This window comes from Osmerus eperlanus, chromosome 2 (genome assembly GCF_963692335.1).
Source record: "Osmerus eperlanus chromosome 2, fOsmEpe2.1, whole genome shotgun sequence".
NCBI lineage: Eukaryota > Metazoa > Chordata > Actinopteri > Osmeriformes > Osmeridae > Osmerus > Osmerus eperlanus.
Window position 1 is genome coordinate 20,903,855 of NC_085019.1, and position 12,161 is coordinate 20,916,015.

Here is a 12,161-nt window from a genome sequence, read left to right on the forward strand (position 1 = left end):
CAAAACCAAAATGGTGAATACGTTGAGCTGTTTCAATGTAAGCCTCCCGGTAATGTCTCTCCGCACCCTCCCCGGTTTGTTGCTGTTGTCGAAAGCCCTGCCAAGTCGTCAGCTGATGCCGCTCACAGTTGAGAGAAGTGCACGCCCCACACTGGCAGTCAGACTTAATGCCGTGACTTCGAAATGCGACATAGTGAATATAAACATAAAATTGCCATGTATTCATAAAAGTTTTTATCCCCCCAATCGAAAAGTAGGAAGAAACCCGCATTACTGTGAAACGTTTACATAATAGATCATTTAGTTTTTCAGTTGCTTTTTCTTCATTAGTAGAAAATGTCGATGTGTTGGGCTTAAAAAAAAAATTTTTTTTAAAGTGTTGCATTAACTTTTTATAAATGCACGTTAAAAACAGATACTCTACATCTTTGTTTACATGCAGTTCCTCTCTCCGCAGAAGGAGGCTTTTGGTAGTACTGTGCGATTCCTACCAGCTGTTTCCCGCCTTGAAAGATATCCGATCAGCTGCAAATACACACATACACTTACATGCAGACGGGCAGAGGGAGGGTCAGAGCGCCATACACAACGAGGGAACCCCGTCAGCTGGAGTATAGTAACATTACAACTCTGAATACTCAGCTAATACTACATATACAGACCTGGAATCTTTTTTTTTATCATGGAGATTTAGTACCGTGGTTCAAGGGATTTTGCTCGCCAAAAACAGCATCCACATTTCTTATTAATTAAAACGAGAAATTGGGATCCTACACTGGAGAGGAAAGCATGGAGTATTTCATGGTACCAGCTGAAAAGGTGCCCTCCTTGCAACATTTTAGGAAAACGGAGAAGGATGTGATTGGTGGCCTTTGTAGGTGTGTATACACTTTTATATCTTGTCATCGCTGAAGAAAATGTGTGTATATCCCCATGCCATCAGTACGCACTTAGCGACGGTGGTGTGGCAACATGCTTGATTCGATTTGTATGTTATTGTGTACACGACCGACAATCGGGGAGCGGGACCGTGTGATTGCCTTCCATAAAGACAGGCTATTATTATAATTAAGCTGGGTAGCTTCCCCATGTAGACTGGGGTGACCTTATTTCCACATTACCTTTTTAATTTATTTGCAAAATCGATACAATATGCGCCCATCAAACAAACCACGTGGTTCCATGCACACCACGCTGCTGCTTCACTCACGAGCATATCTAATATTTTTTTATTTGTAATAACGCAGTGATATGTTTCCAGTAAGTTGGCTCAAACTTACTAGCAAGACATAGTATATGCATATGTTGGACAGGGCGTACGACTTAAATAACCAGAGTAAAGCTTTAGTGGGTTCGCTTAGCTACGTTTACACAGAAAGCGGGCTCAAGTTATTGTGGGCAGTGCGGCCATGCTTGTGGCTTGTTCTACTGCGAACGGGTCTGGCGTCTTTCACCTCAGTGCAACGCCATGTTCCGTCTTACATTATGGACAAAATGTCGTTTCTGTTAATTCAGTCATCTCCACTCGCCAAATTCTCAGAGCAGTGTGTATATTTGACACATTTCTGTTGACAACTTGCCCATCAACACTGCGTCTTTTAACCCGCAGCTCTGCCATGCTGCCGCATGGACTAGCGTAGAGGAAGGATAGTCGTATCGTTGTAATGGCGGAGGCGATTAGGGTTTTCGATGGTGGTCTTCGTGGGTGGTCATTTAATTGTGTAAAACCAGTAACAACTGAGTAGTTTTTAGGCTGATGCGCGGTATACCTCGAATGAAGTAATTAATAATAGTGGTCGTTTTAATAAGGGGGTGTGTATACCGCGGAAGGCCCGTCAATGCGTCTGTTAAGACTGTTGAAGGAGGCGGAGGTATTCGTGCACCAGGCGCGTTGGGAAATGTAGTTCTTTTCTCTTGACAGTGTAACATGTAATGTGCTTTGGGTTCATGCGCATGTAAGATCATGATGTCATAATAACATGATAGCGTGGCTTTGCCTTGTCTACAGATTAGTTTAAGTCTTTAAAATGGCAATAGTATATTCCATTCTCCAACCCCATCTTTTTACATTAATTCAAAGAGCGGCTATTGCGATTCAGACCCGGAGATCAGAGCGCTCTTTTTTTGGTACAGAATCATTTACTGTATTAACTGCAAACCACCGGATGCAGTCCGGTATCCAGAAAAGTGTCCCTTGGTTTGTCTGTCATGCTTGGGCAGGCTACTTGTATTTGGTTCCCAGGCTGTGCACCCGTCCTCGGTTGTGATTTGGCAGTGACCGTGTTTGCCGGATGCATTCTGGGACGTAAGGAAGCGGCCGGCTCGCAGCTCCCTGCCCGCCTGTGTCTGCACAATGACTGCCTGTGTTTGCTCTGAGGCAGCTGAGTCACTACTGATAAGAGCCTTGCTAGAGAGCTTTCCAGAGATACGCTGCCTGATACAGTGGATTATGGGAAGTCCTGGCAGCCTGTTTCCCTCCCGATCAATTCTGCGTGCGGAGGACGCAGGCTGCGTAGACAAATCACGGTTTTGAGACAATAGGTCTGCCGGGGAGTTTTTGGAAAGTCAACATTGCACAGACAGCTGGTTGTTGATTGTGGACATTTCAGTGAGGTGTGTTCACGAGGCTGTTGTCAAACAGACCAGACACATACGTGGAGGAAGTCTGGTATTCCACGACATAATCCCACCAATCATATAGGTTTGGTTGGAATATCGATGGGGTCAAAACACTGTGCCGTTGATTTTATTATCAGATTTTTCAGTGGCCTGTTGACGTTGTTAGGGTCACGCTCCCGTCATCCACCCCAAAACCTATGCGGATGAACCGCCCACCAAGTAACCTTTGACCCTCTTCCCCCCTCCCTCCCAGTCTGGGGAATATCCCCCTGACCCCTGAAACGGCGCGCGACCAGGAGAGGCGAATCCGACGGGAGATCGCCAACAGCAACGAGCGTCGGCGCATGCAGAGCATCAACTCTGGCTTCCAGTCCCTCAAGACGCTCATCCCCCACAGCGACGGAGAGAAGCTCAGCAAGGTGGGGCTCTGGCCGAGGCAGGAGACGCAACGTCTCCTGAGTTGGTCTTTAGGTCAAGTCCGCCCTGCTGCAGTTCCTGTCCATGATTGTTGTCAAAAGGACTAGAACCTTTTCGAGCTTTTTGGCTTCAGTACCCCTTTTTCTGATATCTGAATCCAAGAACCCTTCATACCCATATTTACGTTCTGTAAATATTTATATCCATTTTCATTATTTACTCTCATTTTTCCACTTTGTCTGTACCTCCTGTAGTACCTCCTCGTACCCCCATTTGAGAAACACTCTAACCCGCCTGTCCCTCATGCCAGGCAGCTATCTTGCAGCAGACAGCAGAGTACATCTTCTCCCTGGAACAGGAGAAGACCCGGCTACTGCAGCAGAACAATCAGCTGAAGCGCTTCATCCAGGTGAGGAGGGACTAGAACTTAGCTGAGGGAGTAGAACCTAGCTGGGGAACTAGAACCTAATTGAGGGACTAGAACCTAGCTGGGGAACTAGAACCTTGCTGAGGGACTAGACCTACAGACCACCCGGTCCACCTTAACTGCAAGTCTATGCATAGTCCTGGTGGTCTGTTAATGGCAATGTTATATCCCACCGTTCCCCCCCACCAGGAGTTCAGCGGCTCCTCCCCGAAGAGGAGGCGTGCTGAGGAGAAGGACGAGGGGATCGGCTCCCCCGACATCCTGGAGGAGGAGAAGGGGGAGGACCTGCGGAGGGAGATGATCGAGCTACGGCAGCAGCTGGATAAGGAACGTTCCGCCAGGATGCTGTTGGAAGAACAGGTGACACATGCAGACAGACAGACATTCATGCAGACAGACATTCATGCAGACAGACATACATGCATGCAGACATACATGCATGCAGACAGACATGCAGACAGACAGACATGCATGCAGACAGACATGCATGCAGACAGACATGCATGCAGACAGGCATGCATGCAGACAGGCATGCATGCAGACAGGCATGCATGCAGACAGGCATGCAGACAGACATGCATTCAGACAGACAGACAGACATGCATGCAGACAGACATGCATGCAGACATGCATGCAGACAGACATGCATGCATGCAGACAGACATGCAGACAGACAGACAGACAAACATGCATACAGACAAACATGCATACAGACATGCATGCATCCTATGCTTTGAACAACGGAACAACGTTATGCAAAAGAGGCACTTGTAGTCAAAGCCCCCCCCCCCCCAGGTGTAACAGCCCCCCCCCCCCCCCCTTTCCCGGTGTTGCAGATCCGCTCCCTGGACGACCACCTGTACTCGGAGAAGCTTCTGGACCAGGAGCTGCGGGCCGGCCGCCTGGCCCAGCAGCAGCACGACCAGTCGGAGGAGAACACACCCGCCCTCAGCCCGCAGGTGAGACCCACGCATGTCCGTTTAACCTGAGGTGGATGGGGGAACTCACTCCTCAAAGCTAGCTTTTTCAGTGGTGTAGTCTTGTAGCTAGTAGTCTTGTAGCTAGTAGTCAGGCTTGTAGGTTGCAGGGCCCCGACTTCGAAGCACAGTGGGGGTAAAGATCAGGAGGAATCAAAACTACAGGCGACACGACTGTTATATACTATAGCTGTTACATACACACACCATCTGCTGCTGGGGAAAGGGATTTAGTACCGTTTAAGACCCGCACTGTGTGCACACCGGACTGATTTGTGTACGACCCCACACACTTCCAAACGGCGTCAAAGTTCATGGCGGTGCGAACAGAGGTGACACGTTTACGGCTCGCAGATTGTTTTCCCGCCCGTCTGCAGCCCGGGCGTGCTGGGAGAGTCTCGTTACAGCCGCCCCGTCTGGCCCTGTCGCTGGCGAAGGGGAACACAACGCCAAATCAATAGACCTCCAGACACTCCCCCCCCCCCCCCCTCCCCAGGAAGTAGTGTCAGCTCGGGCGGGGCGGAGGGTGTTGATCCACAGACGCCACACATCAGCTGTCACGGGAGCCGGGGTGGGGGTGGGAGGGCAGCACTGAGATGAGACACCCACGCTGTTTTGTAGCCCATCGTTTTTGTAGCCATTCCTTTATGTGCCTGGTCCAGATGAAGACTGGTTGATAGGAAGGTTCCCACTGTTACACCTTAAACTGGGGCTGTGGCAAATGGAGGTCTGTGTCGGAAGTAGGGCTGAACGATTAATTGCATTTGCGCTTAATATCGCGATGGGACAGAACGCGATTTTGTAATCGCAAAGGCTGCGATTTTACTTTGGTCACGTGACACGCGAGAGTAACGCAGTTTGCAGACGAATGATCAACTTTTCACGCTACACTGTACCTTGACCTGTACGATCATGGCCTCAGGCTCGACAGAACCTGAGACTACAGTCACTTTGCCAATTTTGCCTTTAAAAAAAAAGATGCTGCGCAGTGTCAAGTATTGTGCAAAACCTGCCTGGCTAACGTTGCTACCTCACGGGGAAACACCAACAACCTAATTCGGCCCTAAAAAAACACCACAAACCATGTACTATGCAAATTCTGAACACCAGTGTGTCAAATAAGCCAAATAACACCCGACAGGATCACTGATCAAAATGTTTCAAAGCCTAACTCAATGTAGCCTACTACACAATTACTCAAGCAGTAAGCGTTCATCACGAAATATATGATACCCCTCGGTGATACACATACAGTAGGATCACTATGGCTGACGATGCCATACTGTTTCTGTTAGGCTCCTGACTGGATCAGAACTGTTCAGACAGTGTCTTTTTTTCTTTTAAGATTTAACCTTTAGATGCGTGAGTTCTAAATATTTCCGACTGTCTCCACAGCGCAAGTTATTTTTCCAAAACGGTAGCTAGCTAGCTTTAGTTAAGAAAGTGCAACTAAAGCGTATGTTTCTAGTTTAGCTTTGATTTACCAAAATATATTCGATGAAGTAGGCTACAGGCGGTATGTTCACGTTAGTTTTTCTGAACTTGTGTGTTATGTTGCTGACTGGAGATCAGTAGGCTAGTATATATCTATATTAATAATACATCATAATCGCATATTAAATCGCAATTGCAAATTAATCGCGATTATCTTATTTTCCTAAATCGTTCAGCCCTAGTCGGAAGGGAAGAAAGGTCAGAATGACACAACTTTAAATGGGGTTAGGATTTGAAGAATTGAGATTGGATTTCAGATTGTACTGATTGATCAATGTTACATACTTGACATTCAGGAAGGAAGTCATGAAGCATGTAGGCCTGTGTTGTGTTATTAGCCCAAAATGTCCTTAAGTTCTATTTCTTGTGTCAAGAAATAATGCATGTGTGTATGCCCCAACCCCATGCAGGTTTTGGCGCCGGCCACGCCTCCCGCCCCCACCCACCACGCCACGGTCATCGTCCCTGCGCCGGCACAGCCCGCCACCCAGCCCCATCACGTCACCGTGGTTACCATGGGCCCGCCCTCGGTCATCAACGCAGCATCCACGTCTCGGCAGAACCTGGACACGATCGTGCAGGTGAGAGAGACAAAGACGTGTGTGTGTGTGTGTGTGTGTGTGTGTGTGTGGGGGGGGGGGGGTACAGTCTGTTGGCAGCTTTTTAGAAACCATCGCAAACCCTGATGCAGTTCCACTTGTAACCACCAGAAGGTGCTGTTCAAATTTTGACTCAACTCCTCCCACTTTCTCTCTTGTGCTTTCTCTCCCCCCTCTTCATTTCTCTCTCCATCCCTCTCCCCCTCCCCCCCTCCAGGCCATCCAGCATATTGAGGGCACCCAGCACGAGGAGGCCGGTGTGGGGGGCGAGGACGAGCAGAGGAGGGCCGTGATCGTCACCCCCGGACGAGGCCTGTCAGGCTCCGACACGGGGTCGGACAGCGAGGACGCGGAGGACTGCTCACTGCCCTGAGACCTTGTCTGGGTCACACACACACACCAAAAGAAGGGGCTTTTGACAGTGGGGCCCATACAAACACCAAGCTCTCTGACTGTGGACACTACTAGGAGGAAGATGATGATGGAAAAAGGCTAACACACACACACACATCATCCACTTACTGTAGAACCATAGGCTGCCCTAACAGTTTAATTGTCTTTTTCTTTCTTTTTTTCCAATCTCTTACGCTCTTCTCAATTTCCTGCTCCTTTGCTGGCTACCAAGGTTCTGACACACACACACACAGGACTACGTAAAGGGTGAGCTAGACTGAATGTCTGGACCACACCAGTATCCCCCCCTTTCTCGTTCCCTGGATGACACTGCTCCAGATCCTTGCTGGCACTTCCACACACAGACCTGGCGCTGGAACGAGAGGATTTTTTTGTTTTACTCTTGCAGAGTAAAAATGAAAACATTTCACTTCCCCCGGTCTTTCTGCTGGGTGGGGTATCTGGTCAGCGATTGTACTTAAGGCCAACCAGCAGCACCTAGACTGGAAACTGTCACTTTGTCCCTGTCGAGCTAAGAAACTTAGCTTGGGAGACGAGGCAAACATTTAGTTTTTGTTTTATGGAGGAGAACAGAGGAAGAGTGCACTTAACCGATTCCCTACCTTCTCTCTCTCTCTCCTTTTGTCTGTCTGTGTTGGTGCCACTACGTGCTCTTTTACTGGGCTGGGTCCCAGTATACACGCCATGTTTTTAGGTACACTACCCCCTTTCGACACCCCCCACACTCTAAAACGGCCACCCTAGGGCAACCTAAAGGTCGGGGTCGGTGCAGAAAAGAGCCTGGCTTGTTGTAGAAGCCAATCCGAGGATGGTTCTCTCTGTGCGTCCCATCGTTCACCGGGGTTCGTTTTGGCTCTGGCGTCGTTCAGCGACCGCTCACCCTCCTCGAGGGTCAAGGCATTCGCTCACCGAGTTGCTCGGTCGTGCCGTGGAGCTGCGTCGAACACGCCGAGCGCACTCGCTCTATGCATTCTCTCGTCGCCGAAGTGGTGGATTTATTTTCTATCGTCGAACGTTCATCGCCGCCGCTCGGACGTTAAAAGCTCTCAGTGCCGGAGTTGCATGTCGTCCTGTCTTACAGTCCTCACTTTAGTTTTAGTTACCAGACAGAGACAGACTGCTAGGTGAACAGCAGCTGCTGGCCTTAACCCAGCCCTGGTGGAGGACAGACCTGAACAGTCCTCCATCCTCTACCCCCCCGCCGAGATCTCCCGCCCCCCCTTTACCCAGACCCCCTACTGTAGAGACATGCCGGTATCACTGGAGCCTTCCATTTTTTTCACATGGATGGACATTCTAGACATTCCAGAAGATTCTATCCCTTTACCCTCCCATCTTAACCAGCCCCTATTCACTAGTACAGCATGCTTGGTTTTAGTTTCTGGAGATAGTTTTGGCATCGTACCTGCCATAGCAATGGAGTCTCTTGTTTTGTTTTTTATCGTAATATGAATTTGATGGCAAATTCGAGAATGTGTGTTCTTAATGGTGTCCTTTTTTTTGTACATAAAAAAAAAAAAAAACTGCTGGACAGAAATTGTTCAAGTGGACGCAGCTCGGCTGTCCTTCCTGGCTCTAGGAGTGAACTCACAGCGAGGTCAGGACAGGACTGAGCTAGATGGCTGCTGGGATATTTACCTCAGCCAGGGACGAACCGGTGTACACGGTCGACCTGCTCTCGAGGTATGATTTCTCCCCCCCCCCCCCCCCCCCCAAAGAAAACGTATGTTGTTAATCCTTACCTGAAACAGGCCCGCGTACTGAACACGTATTGATTGCTGAAAAGACGTGGTTTGCTCTTGGTCCATCTTCCCTCTCGCCCGGTGAACCTGTATTCAACCACTTCCTCTCGAAGCCTTTTAACTGCCCCGCGTCTCTGTAAACGGACACGTCAGAGAGTCGGGTCTGGAGATCCGAGGAGGCAGGGGGGGTCAGTAACTGTGATTTTGAAGCACTTACTGTACTAAGAGGGAGAGGGGGGGGGTCTATTTTTGGGAAAAAATCCCCCCCCCCTCCCCTCCCGCCCAGCTAAAGCCCTTGAAAAGCTGTGAGAGAAAGCGCATAGCTGTTCTACTCTCCTATATACCCATGCCCTCTCCATGTCTCTCCATCCCACACTCTCCCTCTTCTGTCGTCTCTCTCCTCATCAGTCTGGACCTATCTTCCCTCTCTCCAGACCCTCCTTTCCATAAAAAAAATAATAATCTGTTGTTGATTTTGTTCGTGTTTGTTTTTTTGTGGACCTTTTGTTTGTTGGTCCATGTGGTCATCAAGAAGCTATAATATTTCTGGATTTTTTTTAAGGAAAAAAAACAAACGGGGGGAGGGGGGGGGTTAGGAGGCTTGTGCCTTTGTAAAAACAGAATAATAAAGTTTGTACTTTGTTTTTTACATTTGGTCTCCGTGTTTTCTTTTAATTCGTTTCAGTTTAATTAGAGCAATTGCATTTCCTGGCTAGAGAACTATTTATTCTCTTTACTTCATCTTGGTCCTCTGAGTGTTTTGGTTTGTGAACAAGTGGCTCTTTGTGATTGGTGGTTGTCCGCCTGAGATTGTGGGTGAGCTGTAGTCTTCAGTGTGATGCCACATCTCTGTCTTTCTCGCTGCTCCAACTCCTTCCTGCCTCCTGCTCACATATTCAATGAGAGGTCACCAAGGTCAACGCTCCCTCTGGTGTTGTGAAGTGACAGGAGATTTTGGTGCCCAGACAAAATGTGAATAACGCCTTCTGTTTGCGCTTCGACGCTCGGACGTTGAACATGTTTTGTCACGCAGAGTCCATGCTAACCATACGACAACTAGCAGATGTCATCTTGCAGGAGCTCGAGGAAAGGGCCTACACAGTTAGTTTCCTCGTGTTCAAAGCTCTTGAGGTTTGCAGTTTGTCGATCACATTACAACTTCTGATGGAAATCAGGCGACACGTTATGGAAGACTTTCTATGATGTTCCTCAGGAATATTTCCTAGTCAGCCACTTGATACTTGAAATACAAGGTTTCCTCTAGAGTGGTCAAGATTGGCTGACATGTCCTTTACAGAATGTGGTGCAGCATACTCACAATTGTTGGAACACACCTGTGTTCCAACATAGCTTCTACTGATGTCATTATCACAGAAACGTCCGCTGGTAACCCAAGCAAGCCCAGCAACAAGCATTGCCACCTGTTGAGCTAAAGGCTCAGTGGAGGCTAGCCTAGCTTAGCTGGGACTAACGCTTGGCCATGCAACCAGAGCCTGCCCTCTGTTTGGGTCAGAGGTCATAAACTGTCAAGGTATTTCTGGAGGAACTGCTTGGAGAAACCTGAGAGAACTTCTCACACTGGAGACATTGGAAGGACAAGACAGGCATATACTCTACAGGGCACATACATGTTTCTGGACGAGACACTGTGGTGTCACTGTAACCGAGGAACACAATGAAGCGCACAATGCTGACAACGCTCTAGAACTGCTGCTGTACTGGTAGCTGAAGTGGGTTCCACAAACCTGGCAATTCAAACCTGGCAACCTGCCTTACCACCTTGGAGGCAACTTGACTGTTTTTGTCAACTTGTATGTCAAAGTCATGCAACACTTTAATACCTGAATTAAGTGAATGTGCACCAATATTAGCCTAGCTTTGGAATTTAGTTCAAACCCACAAGCTCTCCCAGACTCCGAACAGAAGAACATCAAAACATGAGACCTCTTAAAATGAAGGCTAGGCCTATTGTTGTAACTTCGGTTTTCGGATACTTTTTGTAAACTATGTTTTTCTGAAGGGGAAACTAGTACTTTCACTTGAGGATTAGTTCACAGTAAGACATTAATTCCCAAGAATTGTAAGATTACTTTCAACCAGACGGTGCCTGCTTTGGAGTGATAAGAAAGCAGTAATCCACCAAGCGTATATCTGGGAGTTTCTCCTCCCTTCTTCATCCCTTCCCTGCTTTCCTCTCTTCTCCTTTTCACCCCTATCTCCTCTCCTTTCCTCACCTCTCTTCTCCTTTCCTCACCCGTCTTCTCCTTTCCTTTCCTCACCCCTCTTCTCCTTTCCTCACCTCTCCTCTTCTCCTCTCCTCCTTTCCTCACCCCTCTTCTCCTTTCCTTTCCTCACCCCTCTTCTCCTTTCCTCACCTCTCCTCTTCTCCTCTCCTCCTTTCCTCACCCCTCTTCTCCTTTCCTTTCCTCACCCCTCTTCTCCTTTCCTTTCCTCACCTCTCTTCTCTCCTCCTTTCCTCGCCCCTCTTCTCCTTTCCTCCTTTCCTCACCTCTCCTTTCCTCCTTTCCTCACCCCTCTGCTCTGTCGTCCCTTCCTGTTCTACTTCGCCAAATCAGCCATTTTTGTAGTTCTATCACCTCCATATAATCTAAGTTTTTTTTTCCTAGTCAGCTAGAAAGCTGAACATCAATCTACAGTACCTATACTACAGTCAATTCTGGAATTGCTAAATGTGACATGTTTATGAGCAGTTTATTGAGCTACTGTGATAAAACTGCCATGGTTATTTGTTTATTGCATTCTGCTGGGGAGAAGAACGAGGGCTTGTAGAGCTTCTGGTTTTATTGAATAATGGATGTTTTTTATCTGTGTGATTTGTCTAATGAATTTCAGTTTGGTCATAAAAAAACTAATCTCAGTGACTAGATTTGGTGATTCTATGATTCACCACTAAGTGACACCAAGGTTTGTTCATTTACTAGGCTGAAACTGAGTTTCTCAGTTTGTATCTTTAAGCATGCATCATTTGTAAACATTTCTTTCAAGAATTTATATTATTTTAGGGGGACCTTAATTCTCTTGTCTCGACGTCAATGTCCCAACAGGCCACATTTAAAGAGCCAGTCACCTGCCAGTACGCATTGGGCCCTGTCATGACTCTGACGCCTCACACTCACACACTGTCACCCCCACCCACTGTCCCGGTCAGTGCCCCACCCCCAACCATGTCTACCCTTTGACCGTCCTGCCTTGATATATATAGCCTGAGAGACTGTCAGAGTTCTCCTGGCAGCCATCATGAAGGGTATAGTCTCAATCTGCTGCTTCTTCTCCCTGCTGGTCCTGGCCACAGCAGGTAAGGTGTGTGTGGGTGTGTGTGTGTGTTTGTGAGGGGCGGGGGGGCCTTGCTAGTGCACCAGAAATCTCTTCCATTTACTGTATGTGCTAAAGAACCGGTCGTGTATGAGTTGGTTGCATAGTTCCTTGGTGTCGGCTTGGTGTCACTGACACA

General features: G+C 48.1%; 1 protein-coding gene across 3 annotated transcripts; it reads left to right on the forward strand.

The window, feature by feature from the left end:
• Positions 1 to 460: 460 nt before the first annotated feature.
• On the forward strand, positions 461 to 9,263 carry LOC134014419 (transcription factor AP-4-like). Of its 3 annotated transcripts, none has more exons than XM_062453995.1 (7): positions 461 to 878; positions 2,873 to 3,038; positions 3,347 to 3,445; positions 3,653 to 3,823; positions 4,300 to 4,422; positions 6,345 to 6,515; positions 6,751 to 9,263. In XM_062453995.1, the coding sequence occupies exons 1-7, from the start codon at positions 790 to 792 to the stop codon at positions 6,904 to 6,906; spliced, it is 975 nt and encodes a 324-aa protein (XP_062309979.1). In that variant the 5' UTR covers positions 461 to 789; the 3' UTR covers positions 6,907 to 9,263. The 3 variants fall into 3 exon arrangements, with proteins under 3 accessions (XP_062309979.1, XP_062309981.1, XP_062309982.1); XM_062453997.1 differs by lacking the exon at positions 461 to 878 and adding an exon at positions 1,183 to 1,260; XM_062453998.1 differs by lacking the exon at positions 461 to 878 and adding an exon at positions 2,680 to 2,701.
• Positions 9,264 to 12,161: the final 2,898 nt, after the last annotated feature.